The following is a 24,928-nucleotide window of genomic DNA, read 5'->3' as shown; positions in this document are numbered from 1 at the left end:
CTTTCTGAATGGTTTAAAATGAGTCCTTGTGATAAAATAGCACAGGTTCTCTATATAACAGATAATACCAAATRGTATAATATATTATCCGTAATAGAAAAGACAGATTCTGCAAAATGATACATGTRGAAGCTAGTATTTCTCTGAAATATATTTCCTGGATAATATTTCTACTCCAAAGCAACTTCTCTCYCTCCTGCTGTCTCGTCGGTCGGTGGGGACGAGCGGGGCGCTCAGCTCGGAGCGCCGTGCGCGCGTTCCCGGCTGGGAAGGGGCCGGAAGAGGCCCGAGAAGCGGCCGCGGTGGCTCGGCGGTGATGGAGAGCGCCCGCCCAAACTTCTGGGCTCTCCTGGCCCGCGTCCGGTCTCCAGCGCTCCTAACGCAGAGCCCGCCCGAGCTCCGCGAGTCCTTTGCTGATACGCAGGCGGGAGCTGGGGTGGCGGAAAGAAAAATCACGTCTTTGATTCCCTCTGCTGACAACTTCTTTAACAAAATCCTGTAGGAAATTCTCAGTTAACAGCCAGCCGGTAATCTCATTTGCAAGCCCAAATGATATATTTGGCAGCCAGCTCGGGGGAGGCGCTACTATCAAAATCACCTGCGCCAGGAATAAAATTTGAGCTATCACTGAAAACCGTGGTAATTTATGGTGGGTTGTTGATTTTTTTTATTTGTTCCTGCTACTGGAGTCAGTTGRACAAAGAGGCTGGAGCTGCTCTTGCCTCTACCTGAATGAGATTTTTACATAGCACACGCACTTAGCTGCGCATCCGCACGGCGTATGGCAGGACGAGCACCGCAAGCTAGACGATCTTGTGTCTGTAAGAGAGGCAGTGAAGTCGAACAGCAGCGGGAGCTTCCCGCTGCTCTCCCGGGCTCCGGTTCGGGGAAGGYGCTTCTCCGGCGCGCGCAGCAAACAAACCGGAAGGCAAAAGGCTCTTAAAAGCTCGTTGCTCTATCACCAGCTTCGGCCCGTCCGGCGTGAGCGGGTCCTCTGCAGCAGAATCACRGTCGTTTAAACCCCATCCTTTAAACACTGCGGCCTTGCTATGGATTTCAGGTAGAGCGGTTTTCATTCAGCAGCGTGAGTTCAGGATGTTGACAGAGGCTTAAGTAGCGCTATTTCAGCAGGAAAATGTCTCCAAGCGTATGTGGTACCCACTTCATAGCTCAGTCGCATCTCTCTGTGAAAAGTATCTCATCTTTCAAATACCAGAGAAGTGGCTGCATTGTGTTTTTCTTATCTGTAGACCTTCACTCTCCTTTGGAATATCAGTAAGGTTTTGATGGGTTTCCACTGCCTGCCTGTCTGTCTGTTTATTTATGAGACTTGGTGTAGGAAGAGGTAAATATATGACTGAGAAAAAGGTGCAAATTCACTGCACTTGGGTTAAACAGTTTGCGCTTTGAAGAGGCTTCCCCCTCATTCCTGCCCCCACCTCCAGTGCAGCAGTCACCTTTCAGCTCTGAAAATAATAACTAGGAAAGACGCATGAAATCTGTTGTTATTTTACCTAAGCTTGTCCTGCCTGCTCTTACTATCCTGAATGTCAAGCGCTACATTTGCATTTTTCTTTTCTCTTGCAGTGAGAGATGCCGACGCAGTCTGCGTGGTCAGAAGGCTTCAGGCAATAGCACCRAGTTTCTTCCGTTCTCCAACACCGTTCTCACTAGCTCTGCTGACAAGACTTTATCCCCCTGGGACGCCAGGATGGTGAGTAGGCAGTCTGGTTTTTTGGTCTCTTCTCAAATTTGAACAAGATACCTATTTTGGAAGAAAAATAGAAGCCAGCATAAAATTGAAATAGAAAATAAGAGTGATTTGGCAAAGGAATATTAACTGAGCTATTATCTGCCAACCAAAAATATCTCCATACAACATTTCCTTGGCTTCTAAGATGTTTAAGTCTTTGCAGTGCGACAAATGGACACTTGCCTAGATCACTGAATAAGCAGGTAGGCTTCATCTGGCGGTGGTGGGGTTAGCAATTGGTGCCCTGGGTTTGGAAGACTGCATCACTGCACGCTGGGCTGGATCAGTTCGAGGGACAGAGCAACTGCAGGTAGGTTTTCTCTGGCTCCTTTTGTACATGCTGGCGCGTGCCTTAGATTACGCACAAAGAAGTGAGGAAACGTGCCATAGCAGAAACAAGCTGCAAAACCAGGGAGCTCTGATGTGTTTATTCTCCCTTTAGAAGGGATTCTCTCCAGACCTTATTGCTGATTTCTCATGAATTATGTATTGTTTTTTCCAAAATATATCACTGTAGGTGGTGTCAGAAACTCTGCATCTCTTCCTCTGTTCTTKTCCACCGTATTTCTTTGGTATGGGTATAAATGGATTACTCAGCATTAACAGGGTAGCGTGCTGCAGCTTATATTTGTCCCTGCTGCTTCACAGGCCGAATATGTAAATCCCATTCAAGCAGAATACAAGAACAAGGGAAAAGGATATTTCTTCTCTCTTGTCAGAAAATTCAGTAGTTACTGCTGCTGTTGAGGCATAGAGCAACTCATACAGCAACTTTTGAGATTCCCCAGCTGCTGTCTTGAGTTGGTATCATGGTCACCTTTGCATTTCTCTAACAGTGCACAGGTGCCTGATTAAAGCCCAGAGCAGGCTGTATTCACGAGAGGGGTTGGAGGGGGGAGAGGCAAAGAGCTGTTGCTGTGCATTAACAGACATTGTCATCAGAGCTGTACAAACRCAGGAAGAGGAAAAACTGATATGGGAATGGCAGTGAAGGGTTGGAGATGCTCATTAGGCAATTTCTACTTGTGGATCGTAGACGCGGACCGAATAGAAGGTCCTTTAATAATAATCTTAGACATAAAGTACAACATGTTAAAATGAAGCCAACCAAGACTCTTTATTCTTAAATATGTTGGTTTGTAAGATCTTGCAGTAGCCAAAAAGATGAATAATTCAGAAAGAACAAATTATTGAAATACAAACAAAAGTGAAAACTCAGTGGAAAAATAGGCTTCTGGTTTGTGATGTTTTCCATAAATCCTGCGCGGGCGTTTATCATCCAAGAGTGTCTAGTAATCTCCTGCTCAAAGCAAATTAATAAATATAAAAGGATTTTTCTGTGATAAACTTCTGGCAAAAACCTGCTCAATTTTAGTTCCCCATCGCTATTTGTCAGCAGTGGGTAATTTTGCTAAAGTAGAAAGGATCTTTAGCAAAACCAGAACATCGTGTATGGCAACTTGCTTTGTATTTCTTATCCTGAATTGCTTCCTCATTCAGTGGGAAATCTTGCAAATTTAACATACATGCCCACACTGAAGTATCACTTTAAGCGGCAGAATCACTGTGAAGATGCCATCTCCCTCTAAATATTGAATGATATTAAATGTTCCCTCCAGAAAAAAGATGAATGTTTTTTTCCCATTAATTTGAAGGAGAATATTTTCTCCCTTCTGTGTAGATCAATTAGCATTAAGGAGTACATTTGCAGATAATTTTAATGAAACATGAAAATCACACTCTGGTTTGTTTTCTCATAAAATAGATTCGTATTGTTAATCAYATCTTGCTCTTCAATCATTAACTTTAGTCAGCTCTTTAATAATAAAGATAATGGATGCAGAGAACTGTAAGTCAAAGCTGTGTAAGTTGAACGGGCGATGAGCTCTGGATTTGGGGCAGAATGAAACATAAATCTTTGTAATTACTAAGCTGAAGATATAATGCAGCCTTCAGACTTTGGAAATACATGACATTACTTTTTTCCTTTTCTTTTCTACATAACATAAGGTCAGACTGAATGATTCAAAAAATCTACAACGCATTCACAGTAATTTTTAAGACTAAAATGTATGTTGCTTATAGGGAAATGAGAATACAGAGAAATAATATTTAGATATTTATGATTCTTCCCCAAAATTCTGGAAAGAAATACTGAATAGGCTTTGGATTTGGGTTTGAATTATGTTAATACTGTGCAGACTCCCAGTAGGTTGGATGTTTGTGAGGTTGCAGTTCRTTGGTAGGGATTTCTTGCCAGAAAAGCTGATAGTTCTCATGCCAAGGTAAGCTGTTGAATTTATTTCTCTTTATGCCAGTTTCGTAGAAAGACAAGCATATTCTGGCTTTTCACCAGAATATTTTCTTGCTGACACATCAGAGCGAGCGTCTTGACTCATGAATTGCAAAGTCTATCCAATGATGAATGCGAGAGGTGTAAAAGAACACGAGACCCCAGGAGTACGGGTTCACCTGCCTGGGTTAATTCTGCTCGTGATAAGCCGCCTGCCATTCATCTCTCTCTCACGCGCTGATGAGCGGTTTCTTGACGCTAGACAAATTTGTGTGGATAACATTTGAGCTAAGCTGTGAATCTTTGCTCTTGCTCYGACAGATAAAATGCCAAATATTAAAATACTTTTAAAAAGCGTTCACATATTTCATTCCACAAGTTCGAAACTTGCTGATTTAGTAGCTATCTCGTCTGCTTTCTGATTTTTTTGAAACRCCAGGCGCTCCACCTGGAGATTTTGTTTTTAAAGCTGTGCGGTCGCTGTCATTTAGAAGTCAGCATTCACTAATCACACGCTAAGGAATGTGCCTGACTAGCATTTGAGAAGACTTGTGGGGGGTGCTTAGCTGAGCTGTCCCATCCATGTTAGTGATATTACTCACGCGAATGAAGTTTAGCCTGTGCATAACTCCTTGAAAAGTTAGGATCTTACAGTGCTCTGTTTTTCTGTTTGATTCTGTGAAATACTAAGCATATGAGATGTCATTCAGAAATTGTTGTCCGTTTTGGACTCTCCTGATCACTGATATGCAACTGCTTGTAGTTTAATTCTTTTTAATTATCTGCTGTTTATTTCTGACTTTATCACATCCTTTGCGGTGCAGCTGAGCAATTTAAGCAAAGGACTTTATTTTTCTACCTTGCTCTTGCAGCAGACTGCTGGTATGTAATGCAAACAATCCCAGTCCTACCCTGCTATCAAAGTAATGTCCCTGACATCCAAACAGGAAGGCATCAAGCATGTCAAGCTTTTTACTCTTTGAGTCAAAGATGGCCTAAGTAGYGGCCAGACAGCTCAGCAGGACAGTGACCAGGTGTAAGTTCTACTTCTGTGCATCGAATTTTATCATTGATGGTAATTTGCAGGCCAAACAGCACAATCAGCAGTTAAGAGCCCCAAGGTAGCGTGACGGTCTCTGGTGAATAATGTACACAACAATCTCGATGGGAAAAAAAAAAGGGCGGGGGAATGGCATGAGGTTGTCCAAAATCCTGGATTTTGCTGCATTTTGGCATTACCCTGAATGTCAAATGCTCGAACACTCCCTGCCTGCCCCTGCACCCAGGGGAGTAAGGCCTTAACCCATGTGCTCCTTGCTTTGCAGGCTTTAACATAGTGGCCGTTACTGCTAAAATCATTCCAGATGTGTGTGCTGTCTTTTTCTGATGGCTTTTTTTTGCCATCAGTTTGTATTCGAGCTGTAGACTGGAAAATAAAAATAATCTCAAGGTGTGATTTGTGGATGATCTTAGCGTTTTGTGCTACCAGAAAGGCTTCCAAAGGCAAAGAAAGGATGTGCATCCTTTGTCTGGGCGCGCAATTCCCAAATTAAGAGTGGCCAGAAAAGAAACAGCAGAATTTTAATGGTTGAAAARGGCTTCTGTCTTTTGCCACTTAGCCTGGGAAGCAACACTTCAGTCGTTCTCGGGGAAAGACTGTTCGCTTGCTTTGGCTAAGGAAACGGAGATGGGAAGAAGTGGTGGTGTCTGTGCCAGGAATGAGCTTACGTGAGGTCCTCAGAAGAATGGCTGGTGGCAGGGTCATGAAAAAGATGTATGTTTAAAGCCTGCAGATCACTTAAGAATGGTGGCTGTGTATTTGGGAACCCCAGATCTTTGCAGAGATGCTTTCTATCTGTGATGGGTCTAGTCCAGTTGATTTCTTCCCAAGGAAACACATTGGAGACAAAATAATCAGTAAGAATTTCCTCCGAGTATTGGGCCTGTAAGGCAAAGTCCAGTTCCTATATGAAGTGGTAACAGATTTTGTGTTCTTGATTTTGTTCTATGTATTTGTAAGTAATGAATTTGTATTTTAAAACTCCCTCTCTTAATATGAAAAGGAATTTATGAGACAAGGTAAAATACGATGTAAAGAACAAGTAGCTAGGAATATGGTGTTTCCTCCAAGAAGTAATATCCTTGSAGGTTTATTTTATATGTGGTTGGGACACATTTGTAGAGACTTAGTGCCTATTTTTTCAAAACCAAAAATATTAGTAAGGAAAAACATACTTTGCTTGCTTTTTAATCTTGAAAAATGATTGAATAAACCCTGGTGTGCCTACTGGCATTTTAAAAAAATGCTACATTTGACGTTCCTCCAAAACAACTTTTATGAAAAAGTCCAAATCAAATAAACTTTGCAATTAGGGTCAATTGACCCAAATGCAAGCAGGGAAATATTCTGTGTTCTTGTTTTGTTTATTTTCTTCCTTTCAGCCAGGAAAACCATTACTCTTAAATTTCTTTGGCTGCTGTCCCAAGAATAACCCCAAAGCGGCACTGCAACTCGGCCCGTTCTTTACTTGGCTCTCCACTCCTCTCTCGTCCCTCCTTCTCCTTGCCTCCCTGATTCTGTTTCCAAATCAAACCATTAAATCCAAAGTTTAACAAACGGTGTAATCAGTTGATCTCATGGGCTTCTTTAAACTAGGTTTAAATTAGACTGTAAGCATTTCAGATCAGACAAGTTATCTTGTTCTGTAAAGCTCCAGGTGAATTAGTGGCTCTTCAGAGGTTATAATTATTATTTTATTAAGTTATTCCTGTGCATTGACATGCTGGGACCATGTCCGTGGACTTCAGAGTCCCTTTGCAAACAGAAGACGAGCCCCGTAAGACCTTGTCTTCCTGTGCCGCTGCCTCTCTCTGTCGCAAAGCTGCCGCCTCAACTCATCTCAAAGAGAAATCTCTGAGAAGGTGAGACGGTTCTGTAGTTTAATTTCCAGCTCGACCCCTAATTCACGTGGAATTTGTAAATGGCTTTATCTCAGCAGCCATGGAGCTTGGTTAAAATGAGACCTTCTGTTCATCACGCCGGTGGCTCCRGCAGAGCGCTGCGTGCTCCTCGCGGGCCGGCCGCGTCCCGTTTCTGCGCAGCGTCTCTCCCGGGAGCGCTGCCGGCGTTGCCGCCTCCGGCTCGAAGCGCCCTTGCGCCCTCCCGCCGAGGTGCAGCCTTGGCTTAGTTTTTACCTTGGGATGAGTCTTGGAGCGAGTTTTGGCTCCCGGCTCGCGTCAGTGCCTTTCCTGCGGTCAGCATGGTCCTCGGGTGCCTTCTCCAAGAAGCTGCAGTTGTACCTGGCTTCAAAGCCCTATCTTCTGCCAAGCTCGCTGATGTCCTAGCACAGCCAACCGCTTGCCTGCTCCCTCCTAGCCGCTCCTTTCCAGCCACCCTTCTCTTCTGCAAGGTTTGAGGCTTTTCGCCAACGTTTCTCTTCTGCTTCAAGGCGCGCTCTCACCCGTTTCCTTAGTGTTAGGCGGGACAGTCCCTCCTGTCCTAACGGGAGGTTTGGGGGCAGTTTTGCCCAAAGYGAAACACATGCCTGTAATCGTATAAAAAGGGGGGACATTCGTATTGCAGGCAGTGGACCGTGCAGCGACACTGAAAGCTCCTGGTGACGGATCGCCAGCACGCTGTAGACTCGCGAGGGGCAGGCAACGAGGGAGCGGAGGACGTTAATTTACTACCGATTGAATCGGATTTCATCCGTTGTAAAATTACAGCGGATCAATTTTGAGTTGCCGCTGGTTATCTTGGCGTATTAGTAGTAATTAGGGAGCTATAAATAGATAAATTTAAAATATGTTAAGTCCTAGCCAGGGGAGAAATCTGGCTGTAGATTTCAGTAAACACTTACACCCTCGTGGCTCCTGGCAAGCAATATAAGCAGTAAGGTCTATGGAAATGTGCAGTGTAATGGCATTTGGTTGTGTCCCTGATTATTTAGAAATGAAGTGAGAAAACGAGGCTATATTCCTGCCTGGGCAGCAAATGGATTGACCTGAAGCTGAACTCCTCACCGACCAGCTGCGTGTATCTATAACGTGTGCGTGTGATATATTACGATACGTWCGAGTGTCATATTTCTGTCACCGCCGTTGTGGAAACGGAACGGGAATCAGGTTCTTTCAAAGGCTTTGGGAAAGGCCTGACTGCAGAACAACATTTGCATTGACTTTTTGCTCCTAAAACTCTAATTAAATTATTGATTATGAAGTGGGCTGCTTTCTTAATAGTTCCTAATGTAACAATTAAAGCAAAGTCGGTAATTAAAAATGAAAAGATCAGTCTGCAGGTACAACCTTGAAAAGGTTGTTTTCAACTTAATCACTTTTTTGAAAGAGGTAAAAATAAAACAAATGAGTCATTAATAGGAAAAGCAATTTAGTGTGTATGTATAGGTGTGATAATATTACTACCAGATTACTGCTGGCCACACAATACCCAAGCTAATTAAAAATAATAGCTAAATTTATTTAGTTGCTGCTATGTTAGCACCTCTTTTCCCAGATCAGACCTCTGTTGTGCAAGGTGCTGTACGAGGTGCGTAGCAATCGTCTGCTCCTGTGCTGGAGAGCTGGGAGCCAAGGCAGAAGCTTCAGCCAAAGAGAGCACAAAATTGCAGTGAAACTATTCTGGTACTGTCTAACATCATAAGCAATGTCGTGCGCTGCACGTGCTGGTTGTTGTTGTTGTTATTGTTTTTTTAATAAGCATGAGAGATAAGGAGAAGTTTTTTAGACATTAGTAAACGGCCCCTGGATGTTTGTAGATGTGAAGCATARGGAAGAAACCACCAAGGCGCTTGCCAGAAATTTTTCAAAGGGCTGGTTAYCAGTGTCGCCTTTGACAGAGCAGAAGCGAGAGGTGATGCTTGGAGGGTTTAGGAGCGGAGAGAAAGTTTAGCCGGCGGTAAGCCAAGTGTGCAGCCYGACGTCGACCGTCTTCCCACGAGTGAGTATGTACTCAGGTGCTGATTGCTTTTCATACAGCGCTTGTCATGTTGTACGAAGTAAGATCAGTCACAGCCTTTGCGTCATCTCTGAAATTTAGCTGTCAGGTCCTGACAAGCCGAGGAGGGAACCACATTGGAGCTGGAAGCTCTATTGCAAGTTCTTTACCTTCTGCCACAGAAGCCCGAATATAAAATGTCTGCATTCGTATCGCAGCAGAAGTAGCTCGTTGGTGCGGTGGTTTGTTGGTGTGAAGGCTGTGACTATTGCTGTGCGTAGCACAATTTGTTAAATCACAGGTGCGAGAATCCAGATAAGCACAGACATCAAGGAGATCCGTGTGTCGGGGTATCTAGAAGTAGTCGAATATGGTGAACGTTATAGGCGTTCAGGGAACCGACCTCCCGTGACTAGTTRTTATGCCCGAGTGTAAACATAGTTTCTCTAGACAGTAATTGCTGTGCTCGCTTTAGTTAGCTTCTGYTTCAAAACTATTGCTCAGAATGAAGTCCTATCCCTGGCAAAGTAGTGGAGGGAAAATTACTATGCCGTTGAGATTGTATGAGAATTATATAAATCTGTTCATCTTTTAAGCTAATGGCATTACATCCTACATGGTCTTTTTTTTTTCTCTACAACGGCCTCACGCAGTTATTGAGGAAAGCAGATTATGGGGAGAACTTTGTATGAAAGATCATCTTAGTGGATCAGCCTCCCCACTGGCACACCTACAAGCAGGAGCTGCCGGCACAGAGCGCCGCCATCCACCGAGAACTGGCTGTTGCTGCATCGCTTGCAGTTATTTTTAGGATGGGCAAGATTTACTGGTAAACGCTGAGGTTATTTAGCTTTTGGATTTCTCTAAAAATAATCCCGCTTCTTATTTAAATCTCTCCTAACTTACGTAAAGGCAASGAAAAGTTGCCTCTAAAACATTAACTGATGCTCAAGAGTAAATAATTGTGTTATTAAACYTAAAATGATAAAGACATTATTACTGGAGACGGCAAAGTAATTGAAAAAAGAACCCAAACCAGTAGACAGCGCTTTATAGTGTGCTGATGCAGAAAAGGTTGATCCGTGTTGGYGAACAGTAGATGTCTGCTGTTCGATTCAGATGTGCCGCTTTTGAAAAGTTTAGTTGTGTAAAATGGTCAAATCAGTGAAGCAATTCATATTCTTATCAGTCCCACTCAATGTTAGCAAGCAGATTTTGTTTCTTAATTAGTTTATATTTCCCATCACGTATGCAGAAATGGATAATGAAAGTTTTTCCTTAAAAATATATGTTGCCAATGTGCAGACCTTTATTCWGAATTTTCTCATTTTGTAACCTGCCAAAATGAAATAAGCATCTGTTGGGGGCATGAAAAAAGTAATTACTTTCCYTCCCCCTTTTAACTTCCTCTTAATTAACTTTTAATGTATCCCTTAATACTAAATATATCTAAAATAGAAAAGACAGGGATTTAAATGATTCAGATAAACATCTGCCTAACATAGAGGCATAAAATTACAGAATCAGAAAGGCAGTGGCTTACTGCCAGCATTCACTGACAAAGCAGAATTTGTTTTTCTTTTCTGTAAGTGCTGTTCCCTTATGTATATGAGCTTAGAAGAAGCGATGAAGCCCTCAGGCGCAGGTAGCATGGGTTGCGAATAGTGTCTAATAAAGTCAGGTTTCTGAGTATCACCAGCTTCTCTGTGAACTTCACCATGCTAGTAGACATTTCAAATGAGGACATGTATTTTTTGGTATAAAATTCAATATTTTGATTTGTTCTTGAGCAGATCCTTTTTTCTGAAGTTAAGAAAATAGTAAAATAGCTGCCGTTTCTATCCACAGTTTCGGTGTACCTGACTCTATACAGCTAACGCATACTGGTATTAAAAAATTCTGTTTGGGGAAACTGATTCTGTCTTTAGCAATTTAGAACAATCTTCTAAAGTAATGTGCTGTAAGAGTGTGTTAAAATAATTGCCTGCTACGTATTTTCAGCAATATTCAACTGTCAGAAATGGCATAATAAGAAACATTTTCCAGTAGTTGAATCAGTAAATACAGTTATTGCTATGTGTAGTTTTCTATACAGTGATAGAGATTAAGAACGTGCTGCAAACTYGCACACAAAACACCTTTCAATGTTGCTTGAAAACGATCTCCTGGAAGAGAATTTCAGCATAAAATRTTAATGTGCCCAAACATGGCTGCAGAAACATCTCTATCCTGCAGGCTTTTCTCCTGCTCTGGGCAGCCTGGGTGGACCCTGGGAGCCCGAGTGTGCCTGAGTGGCACTGATACTGCCAAGAAAAAAAAAAAAAGTCCTTACAATCAAAACTTCGCATATCTTCTATTGAGCGTGCTAGAAAGTGGTTTTTCTAAAGATCCGGAGTCTCCTGCCCAYGGCTTTGTGCCCTCCTACGTCGCAGAGGGAGCGCTACCCCACGGCTGCGGTAATTCATCCGATCGTAGGCACGGCTGACGAGTCGGGGTCGCGCGGTGTCTTTCCTAGCAGTGCGGTGACTCGGAAGCGTTGCTTCCAGTGGTGGTTTTACTCGGTAATCCGTAGTGAGTGYGTTTAACCCGTAAAACGCTGGGTCTCAGGGAGGACTGCGCAAGCTTCTGCCATAATTTTGGGTCTCTGGACAACAGGAAAATAACGTCCCTCCCGAGAGGCAGCGGTTTTTAATCAAACTCACGTTTCTGAGAAGTTGAAAAAATGTTCCCTGCTTGGATTAGGACGAAAAGTCAATAGACGGAAAATATCTGTGCAACCYTGCATGGGTAAAATCTCAGTTCTGAAAAATTTAACTATAGCGTCTTCTGAATTTCGAAATGTTCTCCTTTGAGACCTTGGATCTATTTTTAAGTTTCTAAAAATATTTTTAAATGTAAACGTGTTAAAACTTTAGAACGGAAAAGTGTTCTGATTTAGCAAGCCAAAATGTTGTGAAAGGTGATTTTTCACCTTTATTTTTATCAAATATGTGTCAGTTGACGTATTTAAACAGACCCGTTTCCTGATCCGGCTTATTTTTTAGAAAATCTCCTTTACTTCCCCCAGCAAACATCTTGTCAATACGTACCTCACTCGTGGTTGCTAACGCTCCTGTTAACAGGGAGGTGTGAATTAAAGCAAGAGGGAAAGCGTATGTGCAAGTGAAACCTGCACTAGGTGCTGGGTCGTGCTGCGGCTTCTCTGGCGAACGCCGCGGAGAAGGCGCGCGTGTCGGTCGGCGTTGCCGTCCCGTTCTTTGAGGGGAGAGAGCTGAGCGTGAGAGGAGGAGAGCAGAGGGCGGCGTAGGAGGATTGCGTCTCGCTTCGGTATCAGGTAACCGCGGATGGCGCGGGTTGGCAGACAAGAAGGTGACAAGAGGGATAAAACCAAGCGTAAGGGAGAAATACATACCAAGAAAGATGAAAGTAGAAGCACGGAAGGAAGAGAAAGCAGGGGTATCAACAGGCAAGGGGATATAGAAGAACTCAAGGAAAGAAAACAGCAAACGCGATTCAGGATGTGTTTTATGTTCTTAGCGTCTGTTTTCTGCTGTGAATCGTCTACCTAGCGCCAGGCGCTAGAGCAGGGATCGGTCTGTACTCGGCGGCGGCGCTGCCTTGCTTCCCCCGAAGGCGCGGCGAGGCTCTGTGGGCAGCGCAGCGGGCCCGGGCGTGAGGCATCGATCGCCTCTGGCGGCGCTGGAGCCCGTCGCYGAGCGCCGAGGGCAGGCGAGGCCGCGCTTCGGCTCTCTAATTTACTCGCTTCTGAGGTCGAGCGGAAAATTAAGGGGCTTTTCAAGATGCGCTGCTCTCCGCTCGCTGGGCTAACGGTGCGGGGGGCGTAATCACGGAGTTCACCCCTCGCTAGGGTCTTCTGGCTGCCGAGGAGGAGGAAGAGGAGGTTACGGTGCGGGGAAGCCTCTTCCCCCAGCCTGGGTAGCGAGCCGATCCTCCCACGAGGGCACGCGCTGGGGCTACCAAAGGGAATAAATAAAACGGTAAAAGAGGAATTACTAAAACTGTCCCTTGATAACTAAATGGCTGATCATAAATTGGAGTGTCTATGCAAATGAAGTAAATAATTAAAAACTCCAAGAACAGCACTGACTAGGTGGTTGATGGCTGGCAATTATAAAAGCTGAATTTTTAATATGCATACATCTAAGGAGCCAGTAAAAATTAGCTCCTAGACTAATGGACTTGCCTTTCTTCCAAGGCAGAATTTTAATGAGAGCATTATTTATAGCAGAGCCCAAGAACGAGCATTTTCTTGCTTAGTCTCATTTCTTCTTTGCTGGCACTTTATTCATTAACCTCTGAACTTCTTTAGAGAAGAGTAATACTCTACGCAGGGGAGGGCAGAAGTCACCTTGACCCCCTGAAATTAGTCATGGGTCAAACGTTCTTGAGAGAGTTGCTTCTTCTAATAAATACTGTTTATAAAACCCTGTTGGTGAGAACGTCCTCGTTTCGTGCTGATTTCTGAGTCATTTATTTGCAGCTCACTTCACCGAAGGGAAAATGAACGTAATGTGGTATTTCATAGCGCGATGCTTCTTGGGCCATCGTGTCTCGTCTAGCAGGTAGACGTACAGCAGGATTAGACCCAAGAAGCCATTGCGACTGTATATCCCGGTGGATAGAAGGTGCCCGGCTCGCGGCTTCCGGACACGCAACGGCACGAGTTGCAGTTTGGGCTCCGACGCTGGCCCTGGCCCTGCAGCTCACACAGAGGCAGCGCTCTGCCGCGCTGGGGGGGCTGCTGGCACCGCGCTTCCCGCGGGGAATCGCGGCGAGAGGCGCCCAAGCCCACGGAGCTGGCCGCCAGCAGCGCCAGGGTGCAAACTTGCGTTTGAGAAGTTACAGAAATGGAAGGCAATTTTTAGGTTGTTTGCGTTTTAAAGTTGCGTTCTGAGCATCTTTTGGGGGAAATGCACGTTTTTTTTTCTGATTTTTATTTTTTTTAAGTCTTTATCGTTCTTCTTTKTAATAATCTAGAAATAGCAAGTTTGCAGTTTTGAAAAATTGCAGAGGATAAAATTAGCGAGTGAACTCTACTTCTCCTGTCTAGGATAGATATCTGTGTCGACTCTGATGATGGAGACAGGAAAGAAAAATGGGCAAAGAGGAAAATAATTGAGAGGTTTATACTTAGTGGGGCTTTGTAATCAAACCACACTGAAAGCAGCATTTCAAAATAAATGATAATGACATTTCTTACTGAAAAAAGAAGTCATGATGTCTTCAAAAAAGAMAAACTTTCAGTTGCATTGCGCTATGCATTAATAGATATCACGTGGATGAAAATATTGACCASCAAAACATACATCATAGGTCAAAAGCCATGTTGATTGCTCACTGCAGCTGAGATTGAGTTAAAAGTGTTTTTGTTTTGCCCTGCGCTGCTTAAACATTACGTCACGATTCCTGCAACAGCTTTTATGCTGGTATCCTTCCTTTGCTTCATGCTGTCAAATGGGCGCTCATGCTTGTGCCTGTTGGAGAAAAAGGCTCCACCAGAGGCTCAGTCCGTTCTGAAATGTAAAGTGCTGCATAAGCAGCATCCGTTATCCGCGGCAGTTCTCGTAGTAATGTTCTTGCAACTTAGATGTTCAAATGATTGAAGAGCCAGGCGATCTCTATATGAGAAGCAGCGTTTCATTCAGCAGGTGCTTGAGTGTTACCATGGAAAAGGATTGCTGATGCGCGTGTCCAGTGCAGATGCTGTCTCAGGAATAAATTTTTAAAATTCTTTGCTTTTTGATAGTGATATCTGTTTTCTGAGATATGTCTATATATTTTGGATAGTAACAGATTTGTGTCTAATTCGAATGCTCTTCTGTTTCTACCAAACGTACATGAGAGAGAGAGACAGAAAAGAGCGTGGAAGTGTTTTTAACTTTCCATCACAGGAGGTACAGGCTAGGTTTGAGATACGGAGGCCAAGACTTTAGCAGGATACAGAAGTCTAAATGTATAAATAATGAAAACCACACAATGTGTCAAATATAAACACTATTTATAGTTTATATTTGGAAATGCCTGCCCTGCTTGGCATTCCTCCTCTGCTGCTGGCTCACAAGCGGCAGGCGCAGGCCACGAGAGGTTTCTTCTCTTCAACTTCTGCGTGGGCTTGCTGGGTCTGCACTGGCGCGCGTGGGTTTGTATCGAGCGCGTCCTGTTCTCCGAGGCTGTCTCTGGAGAAGACCTTTCCGAAAAAGGCTCGAGGTGGGCGGCAGTGTCTCCTGGCAAGTTGGTGCCCAGCCGCGGTGCTGCGGCTGYGCAGAGGCGGCAGGTTTCTGCAGGAGGTCCGCTCGTTGCCCGGGCAGTCCGGCCTTGGGGTGAGAGCCAYCCTGCTCCTGTTTCCTGGGAGAGCTTTTCAAGATGTCCCTCGTACTTTCTTCCAGCTCTGATCGTTTCACTTTTATTCGGTCTCAAAAAGACTCATTGCCTATTGCAGCTGCATGTGGGTTTTTTYCCCCCCCCCTACAATGACCTGTCACTTATACTGAAAAATCTAACATATTATAGAATAAGTAAGAGTAGGAAGCTTTCCCCCCAGCCATCCCCAGGACTTGGCGCCAACGGGGTCCAGTGCATTGGGGATGCCAGGGAAGAAAAAAACAAAATAAAAACAGAGAGACTCCTCTTATRTATTGCAGAATATCGCAAACGGAAACATTTTGCGTTTCCCCCGCTGCCGGGGCTCGGCGGCGCTGCCTTTGCGCAGGATTGCCTGCCAGGCGTTTGTTTTGCTCCGGATCCCTCCCTTCGCTCCTCCCGTCGCGCCGCCAAAGGCTCCGTTCTCCCCTCGCGYTTAATTTGCCGCAGAGCCTCGGCTCCTCGACGGAGGAGGGCTCCCGTTCCTGCCGAGGGGCAGGGAGGAGAGGGGGGAAAACGTCCCGCGGAGCGGCAGCGGCCTGGCTTAGAGACCGACGCGTGCTGTCGTGGCGCCGAGCACGGGCAGGCTGGCGTGGAGAGAAGCTCCCGGAGGGCGGGCTTGCTTGCTTGGAAGGAAATGCGTTAATTAAAGCCCTCAAAAAAATAACGAGTGGAGAAACGCAGAACGTTTCAGCTGGATTTTATGCTACGCTGAGCACTTTTTTTTTGACCTTCGTCTCCAAAACAGCAAAGAGAAACGCTGCTTTGAGAGCCTCGGTGCGCCCCGGTAGCGCAACTCGATCGTTTCCTCCGCAGCTCCCCTTAGGAAAAAAACAAAGCGCAAAAATCCGATACCGTCACCATATTTGCAGCTGACGCTGTTTAGCGCCCGGGCAGACTTAACATTAACAAATGATGATAATTAGGCTTGATTTGCATATTAAAATGGTCTTAATTAAACACCGATTCTGTAAACGTTTCAAGGCTGTAATCGATCTTTTRCAGGCTCTCCGGGTTATTTATACGACTCGAGGCTTTGTTAATGAGGCCTCTATTTTCCGAACATGTACGTGTCAATGAGATTWTTTTGGCGGCGATTACAGAGCAGGCTGCCTCTAATAACTCATAAAACCTGAACGCTGTTGTCTGAGGCTGCCTCAGCTGTAGAGCTCCTCGAATACCTTCCCTTTCCCCAAGACGGGGACTGATGCCCTGAGCCGTGCTCGGAGAACATCCGCGTCAACGTGCTTCCTGGGGAGTTTTGTCTGAGTGTAAAATTGAGCTCCTTTTTTGTCGCGTCAGTTTGGATCTTTTTCTTAATTATTTTTTTCCTCCCTTTTTACAACTTTTTAATTTTTCTCTTCTTGTTATACATGAAGGATTTCTTGAGATAGTTATTCTGATGTTTGCTTTGCCGTGGGGTGTTCCCAGTGAAGATTTTTCTGGTTTCGGCCGGATACGGATGCCGTAATTAGGTATTTATACTTTAAATGGTAAATAAAACTTAGTCCAGCAAAATCATTAAAAGCATGATTATTATCATTCCTGCCCAGGCCTTCCCCTTTTTGTTTCTCTTTTCTCTGGAAAATACCATTTTTGCAATATTTTATTTAAGTGAACTTGATTTTCAAGACTTAAAAAAAAAAAAAAAATATCTGAATTTGAAATGGCAGAAGCTTAGGAGTATTTCGATAAACATTTAGGTTTTGGGGGAGGGAAAGGCCTCGTTTCCCTCTCTGAAGCTGAAGGTGGAGGAACTGCTGCCCGTCACTGCTGCCTGCTGATGCTGCCCTCAGCTGGGCAAGGCCTCGGGGAGGAGGAAAGCSGTTGCTGGATTTGGCTCTTCTCATGAGGATGGGGTGGTGGATGGTCCTACCTTATGCATCCTGCTTCAGATGGAGCAGCTGCTGGAACGGAAGTCATCTGCCCTGAGGAATGAAACGCAGGTATGCTTTTGGTAAAGAATCCTGATCTCTTTGAGGCTTTTTTTTATTATTATTATTATCTGTATTTATTTTCTTTAAAAGCAATGACAGGTCTAGCAAAGACATTCCTCTTTTCCCTCACCTTGGATGGTCTGTCCTGGCTTTGCCTGTGGACTTGGGCTCGTTTGTGATCTGAAGCAGATGACTCTCCTCTCTCTGCACATATAAACAGGTATAGGAAGGTATCTTTGCTATCAAAGGTTTGTTGTGAAACTTTTTTTTCCTCCTTATATAGTTAGAAGTTTGTCTTGTACAGGAGTTTATTGAGGTGGGATCCCCGTTGAGTCACATCTGTTCAGCTTCTGCCRGTGGTTTCAGCCATATGAAAATCCAAGTGTCAGGAGAAGGCAAAAAGTGAATTTGCTTTCATCTCCACAGCAAAGTTGAACAGAGAGGCTTTTTTTCAACTTTCTTGATGCATGAGACGTTTATTTTAGAGTCAGGCTAGATTACACTGGCCCAAACGTCAGCATTTCTGCTCTAACTGGTAGCGAGTGTTAGCAACCCTGAAGCGAAGCGAGGAGGAAGACCGGTCRGTGGGGAAATCGCAGCGTCGGGGTCAGCTGGGAGGCAGAGCGCCTGCAACGTCGCCTGCCTGCTCTGCAGAAACGCCGATTCCCGAGCTGGCGACCGCTTCGAGCGCTTCGTGGTTTGAACCCTTCTTAATTCGACCCTTCTAAATGAACGTATTTCTTTGTGCTGATCTCCYAATGAACCAAAAAATCCCAAATAAATCTTTTCTTTGGATGCTCTTTAGATAKATATCTATCTAGTATATAGACATAGCATATAGCACTTGGCCTGATCTAATGGGCTTGTTATCTTGATTTTTGAACTTGGCAAAGCATGTTTTCTTTGTGGCGGGCTTGCACATGTGAGTAATCTTTAAAGAAAAAAACAATGCAGAACGCTTCCTGTTTTATTTTCTTTGAACGCTGGTATTATCTGTTCGTTTTCTGTGACGGAAGAACGCGTGGTCATGAGYGTAATTGAGCAGTAGCTCCGCCAGTGAGGAGGACCGAGTTTCCTCCATTAATATTTCAATCARGAACTGATGCCTCAGTTAACGATAATAACGGGTTCACCGTAATTTACTGCCTTTTGCAGCTGCTGGGGGTGTCACGTTCGTGGAGACTGAATAACGATGCTCCAAACTTTCCACCCCAAGGGAGGTTCAGCCCGCGAACTTGAGCAGCCTCCTCGCAGCTGGTTCAGCTCCACGCTGAACGGAGCCGGGCTCCTGGTGCTGCGACCGGAGACGATTTTATAATTAACGACCAAAAAGCAGAATGCATGTKTAAAAGGGGCATCGTTAACTTACTGCTGAGCTCTTGACGCTGCAAGCTCGGCGCTCTCTTAAYGTGCGGGCTGATCCGGAGAATATTTATTACCGCTTGATTTGGATGGGACGTTAGAGGGAAGTAGAAAAGCTTCGCAGCTTCGCTTTTGYGGCATCTTCGTAAGCAAGGAGAAGAAAAGTCTTAGATTTCATGGTGCCGGTAAAGCAAACTGCAACTGCGTGTCAAATAAAGAGGCGCTTTGGAAGTTAATTTTCAGGGATAGTAATGAGAAACACTTTACAGAACCATTGCCTTTGTCTGTGTTGTTGTTGTTGTTGTTATCCTTTCCCTGGGGTTGATACTGAGCTGACTTCTAGAATGGAAGTCGAAGTTCACATTTGTTACGTAGTACTGCATCCATCTAATTTTTCAGTTTTTTGTTTGTGCTTGCGTGCTTTTCCTGTGTTTGTGGAAAGGTTACTGTGTATATATTGGTATTTGAGAGTGTCTGAGGGTAAATATTGTGCCCTGCTGAGCAACAGCAGTTATTTTTTAAGGGTTATATTTTACATGTGAAACATGCACTGACATTTGGGTTGATACCATGGACTGGGCAGATTGATATCACTGCTAGATCACAAGGTGTATTTTATGTCCTTGAAACTTTTACTGGCCAGACTGTTCATATGTATTTGTTATTTTTTTCTCCTGTTATGTTACTATCTTTAGCAAATTTAATTTGTCTGTCTRTATCTGCCCTGGGAATTTTGTGTAATCATATCTGTATTCCAGCAGTGAATTTATAATTGGATAATAATTACTTAATTTTTTTTTTTAATCAGGATTTATTGGTTTGAATTTGATTATTTATCAACCATGTAAATATAGTTCAGGGGTTTTTGCTTGCCTTAGGGGATTTTTTCCCCCTGTAAGTTGAAAACCATGGAGAACTCGAGAACTGTGTTTTGGCAATATTTTAAGCTTGGCTGTTGGCTTGGTATGCTTGCTTTTCAGAGACGACTTTRGTGACCTAAAGCCTTTTTTTTCTTATGCTTGTCTTGCAGAACTTCCATGGGAATAGTACTGATCCCCTGGTTCGATCTCGATAGTATATGTGGTCTTCTAGAAGAGATTGGTTCAAGACAGAAAGTTAAACCAAAACTATGACAACATACAAAATGATTTACCAAAATGGGGCTTGCTGAAGTAGCATGCAGCCTTTTTTGGTGACAAATTTTAAATAAAAGCAATGTTATGAGGCATTTGATACTGTGATTTATGAGTAATTTGCATTTCAATGCAATATGAACGAGACTGGAAGGAGTCTCCTTGGTCTCCAAGAACAGGGTACAGGCAGAAGACCGCAGTCAGAAACAATCAGTCCTTTCCAGACTTTCCAAGTCTGGAAATTGCTTCTTACAATTACTGAGAGTTTTTTTTACCCCTGCTACTTTGAGTGCAGGGATGCTTTCACATCTTACTGGTTTAGAGCTGTCTTCTAATTTCCAGCTGAAATTTATCTGATGATAATTAATACCATATGTTCTTGTGTCAACACTGCTCTAGCTCTTTTTCTCTTTGCTCTTAGCCCTGATATGTTTATACATAGCAATCTACTTCCCTTTAACCCTTGTTGTGTTAGACTGAACCCTTCTAAATGGATCAGAATTGTAAGATGAACTAGAGGCTGTTACCGAGTAGTAACCCTGGAGAATTCGTGGACAAATCTCATTAACTCTTTCACGAAAGGACTTGTCACAAGCAGTAAGAATGTACTGATAATACAAAAAACGTAGTAGGCGGTGTCCACAAGGAAGAGGATTCAGATATCTTACAGTAGAGTAGAAGTGATTCTTCTGAGGGCTGGGAAACAGAAATGGAGTAAGGTTGGTGGTATAAACCATAAAAACATGACGGACTTTTGTTACCCATGCTGCAGAGAAATTAATTCAAGCTAGAATAAGTGCAAAGATGGACTGCTAGGATGAGTAGAGGCATTTAATAGAAATTATTTTTTTTACTGTTTCCCATTAAACATATGATTTTTATGAAAACTGAGAAGTGCATCTATTTACTCCCTCTGTTTTCATTTTGTGTAGATTTCTTTTTTAGCAGGAGATCTTGCAGTTGGATGCTTGCCGCGGGGAGAGCAAGTCAGATATCAGTGATGACATCTGACATATGTTTCTACTCTATGTAGGTCACTTACGACCTAACATGGAAGATGACAAAACATAATTAGTTTTGATTTCATGCTTGTGATTCTTTAAGGAGGACTTCAGTGGTGTATGTGGAATATCAAGAAACACAGCTGAACTGTGGCCTGAGCATAAGCTTTGGGAAGCAATGGTTACACTTGCAGTTCRTACCCTCTTGTGAGGGAGATGCCTTCCTTCCTGATGTTTAAATGCACCTTTTTTACTAGCTATCCCACAAAGAATATATACCCTTAGTAACTGTGAGAAATGTATTCCTTTTCCATGCAACCAGGAGCTAATTTTTAGCACACAAAGTGGTTTGCACATAGCCATAAAATCAAGGTCTTTGTATTTAGAAAGGGTATAGTGTAATTTATATCACTATAACCCATTTAATTGCTTTTTTTTTTTATGGTTAATTTCCTAGGGACTCTGTGCTYACACCTTGCATGGTCACCTGCATTCCTGTAATCATGCTACATTCAACATGAAGGTAAGCTCTGCATATGAATTTCTTTTTCTCTCCTTTTCTTTTTTCTTTTTTAATCACCATGTTTCTGGCCTGAGCAGAGTCCCGGTGACTGTAAAGCTGCCTTCTCCTTCTTTTGACCAACTCCTTTTTTTTCTTTTGATCTGAACAAGATGTCTAGCTGTTCTTCCTCRTCACAATCATTTAGTTACTTGACTTAAATGGAGTGTCCTGTTAGCTGCTKCTTCCTGGATGGTTAATTTTGTAATTGTTGTTGTCTAAAAGGGATCATTTTGGATGGGATTAGTGATGGGCCATGATCTAAATACCTGTTAATTTTGTAAGGGAATTAGTTTTTCCAAAACGTTTCTTCAAAGTGATCTAAAATAYTTTGAAGTGATCAAAGCATTTATGATTCCTCTAGCTCTGCTGTCCATGCTGGTATGAGGGTGGTGAGCTGAGTGCCAGTTTGTGTCATCACTTGATCTCTTTTCTTCCATCTTGCCTGAAAAACTTCTCAGTAGGGTTCCTGCTGCACATGCTCTCACTGCCGCTATTTTATGACAAGCATAGTGAGGTGCTGGTTTGTGGCTGTAGGAGCTCCTGATGTTCTCCTCTTGTTCAATATTAGCTACTGCTTTACCATCAGCTTACGTCAACCCTGTGTTTATTGGGCAAAGCCTACGGGTTGACCTAACAGGAGGCGTGGGATAAGCTTATGTCAGGTAGAGGAATAGGAATTCCCAGGGTATCTTAATTCTTTCTCTACCGCGTACCTCTGTGTATTTGAGAGGTACAGCCTGCCCCTCGATAGTTCGAAATGTGATGGTGCTGAAAAAACAGAAGATTTAACAATAACAAGAATTGCGAGGAAAGGCTTTACTACAGCTAGCAGTACTGTAACATTGACTTTAACCGGAGTATTTATGAAGAGCCTCRTGCTCTAATGTGACCTGTAGTGATTAACAGGAAGCTGAAAGACTGTGTGCTGATAATCTTCCAGATAAGCGTGTTATTTGGATAAAGAATATTATAGTTGGCATTAAACTCCAGACTAAAATCATTGGTTGACATTCTCAGTGATTGAATTAGTAAAAATGGAAACATCCAGTGCAGCATTGATTAAACTGAGTGAGGAATATAATTTCGGAAGCTGTAGTTGCTGTTACATAAATTAACTGTGTAGGAACTGGAAAAGCTATGTAGTTGGTCCAGAGATGTGCAAGTTGTAGTTGTCACATTGGTTGGCTAATACATCAAGAGCTATTTTTCAACCACATGGCTTGTTAAAGTTGATTTTTGAGAGACCCCTGAGACTATGTAGGTTCCTAAGTCACTTCAGTGCTTCTGATAGTTTGGGACCCCAAAGAGTTTTGAAAGTACATGAATTTCTAATTAGCCAACGTGCTCTGCTGTACAAAGAAATTAAGATCAAAAAACACGTTTTCTAGTTAGATCAGTGTGCCCCAAAATTAGGGGCACGTTAGTGTTAGGGAAAGAGTATTGCACGAGGGGAGGAAAAAACTTCTGCAATTTTCTAAGTTAGTTATGTGCCTGTGGAAGGTCTTAGAAAGTTTGAGCAGAACCTGCGTAGCTGCTTTTGAATTGAAGAAATGTGGAAAAAATGTTCTCTTTCCTGCTTGAAGTTAATGTTAAGGTTCCTTTTACTCCCACAGACCTGTAATACAAGTAAAAAAAAAATACATACATATATATATATATATATATATATAWAAGAAAAACACCTAAGAGGGCTTAGCCTTTTCATTGAGTACAAAATTTGTGTGTGTTAAGGATATTTCTTTAGCAGCTACTATGCCCAAATTCCCTTCCAAAGCTCTGAGTGGCTGCTTGAAGTCGTGCTGGACTGGCTGCAGATAAAGATTCAATATTTCTGTGCATCTACCCTAGCTGGGAATGCCCATTTTAGAGCTACCTAAGCTGCAAAATTTCCCCGCTCTTTGAACATGTCAGGGGGTTGAGGTACCCCCGTATCGTCGTTGCAGTCCACGCGATGGCATGAACATAGGGGTGAGCAAACGGTGGTGGAAGGAGCCTCGGCACCAACCYGGCCACCTCCGGAGGCCCAGGCAAGATGCCGAGGTCAGCCCTGGCCTCTCCTGCTCTCGCAGGCGCCCGTAACACAGACAAAACTGGTGCACTGAAACGGCCTCTGTTGTCCTAACTGCTCCAGAGGAGAAAAAAATAAGTGTGCAAAGAGAAAAATAAGCGTTGCGCAAAGCGTTCTCCCGGCTTGGCAGCTCACCATGTGCTAGTGGAGGCTGTAGGATGTGTACAGAGAATGCAGATGCTTACGTGTGCCTGTGTACGTGTTTATGTTGCAAACAGTGCGGTTATCATTCACCTGTGCTTATTTGTATCTGCCATAGCRTGTTTGTGTGACATTTGCAGGGTGAGAAGTCATTACGGAGATTACTAAATTTTCCCAAAACAAAAGCTGTTTTTAGAATGAGAGCTTTTATTAGAAAAGCCAGAGAATGTACTTGATAACYGCTGCCCAATTTTACCTCCCCGAACCAAAACGCAAGCAGCAGTTGGGTCATTCTTCCATTGATTTACCGAAGGACAAACAATGTCAGGCAGTTCTTGCACAAAAACAAAATTTCAATTTTGTTTACCTCTTCARCAGTCCGTTTTGATGTCAGCTACCATTTAGCTGGGCCAATAATATTGATATTTGATGTCAGTTCTTATTCATTACTGCACCCAAATGATGCAAAAGTCAGATCTTTCAGATGTTTCTACGGATGGCCAAATAAAGCCAGGGATGTCTGACTGCATCTAACAGATGCAAACAAGAAAAGAACAGAATACAAAATCAAAACCGTATCTGCTCCTATTGTTATTTATGTATTCAAAGTGTTCACCTCTTTGCATAAACTCAAAGCCAGTTACTTGCAAAGGTTACCTAGTAATATCAAACGTGTTCAATTATACATGCAAAAGGGCTAATAGGTTCTTCCTCTAGTTTATTTCTGTCTCCATGCATAAGAAATATAATTACAGAACTGAATTGCATTTTAAATACAGATTTTAGCATCGTTAGTTAACCRTTTTCAGGCTATCGAATGTTGTTAGAAGCGAAGAAATAAATCTCCTCTCTCTCTGTGGCGTGACAAGAGAACAAAATCTTCATCAAAATAGCATTTTCTCCCGAATGCAGTCTTCCATTTCATTTGTTGACAAAAAGCTCCTTCGSATAACAGTGAAGCTCTTGGAAACCTGTGCTAGAATACCCGTACTCTGAGGCGTTGTGTTACTGCCTCCTTTTGGAAGAYGTTTTCCTGGAATACTTTCTCCCCTTGGCCGGACAGACCATTTAATCACTTTTCTTTACCTCTGACACTATTGCTGTTCCCAGAACGCTCCAGTTAACAAGTACGTGCCTATTTTATGCATTTTGTGTAGACAAGGAAAGAAGTTCAGAAACAATTCTAGGAGAATCCATCTTTATTTTTGTCGATTTAAATCGTGCTCTCTGGCTCTGGTATCTGTGTCTTAATGTAGAAGGCTAGATAAACAAGGAAAAATATCTTTAACAGGTAACCTAAAAGTGGAAAATTCCTCCAGCTCTTTTGGCGAAGGAACTCCACG

At 43.2% G+C, this 24,928-nt stretch overlaps 1 protein-coding gene across 1 annotated transcript in view; it reads left to right on the top strand.

Annotated features, from left to right (window-relative positions):
• The window catches only part of SPAG16 (sperm associated antigen 16), a 355,243-nt gene that overhangs the window by 229,264 nt on the left and 101,051 nt on the right, over nucleotides 1–24,928 (top strand). Inside the window, exons 15-16 of the mRNA XM_085299542.1 lie at nucleotides 1,588–1,714; nucleotides 21,272–21,337. Of these exons, the coding sequence (XP_085155668.1) occupies nucleotides 1,588–1,714; nucleotides 21,272–21,337 (193 nt within the window). The remainder of the gene's footprint in view (nucleotides 1–1,587; nucleotides 1,715–21,271; nucleotides 21,338–24,928) is intronic.

The sequence above is a fragment of the Rhea americana genome, unplaced genomic scaffold (assembly GCF_003343005.1).
Source record: "Rhea americana isolate MKP2758 unplaced genomic scaffold, rheAme1 scaffold_15, whole genome shotgun sequence".
NCBI lineage: Eukaryota > Metazoa > Chordata > Aves > Rheiformes > Rheidae > Rhea > Rhea americana.
Note: the sequence above shows the minus strand (reverse complement) of the source record. Positions and strands in the feature narration are given on the sequence as shown.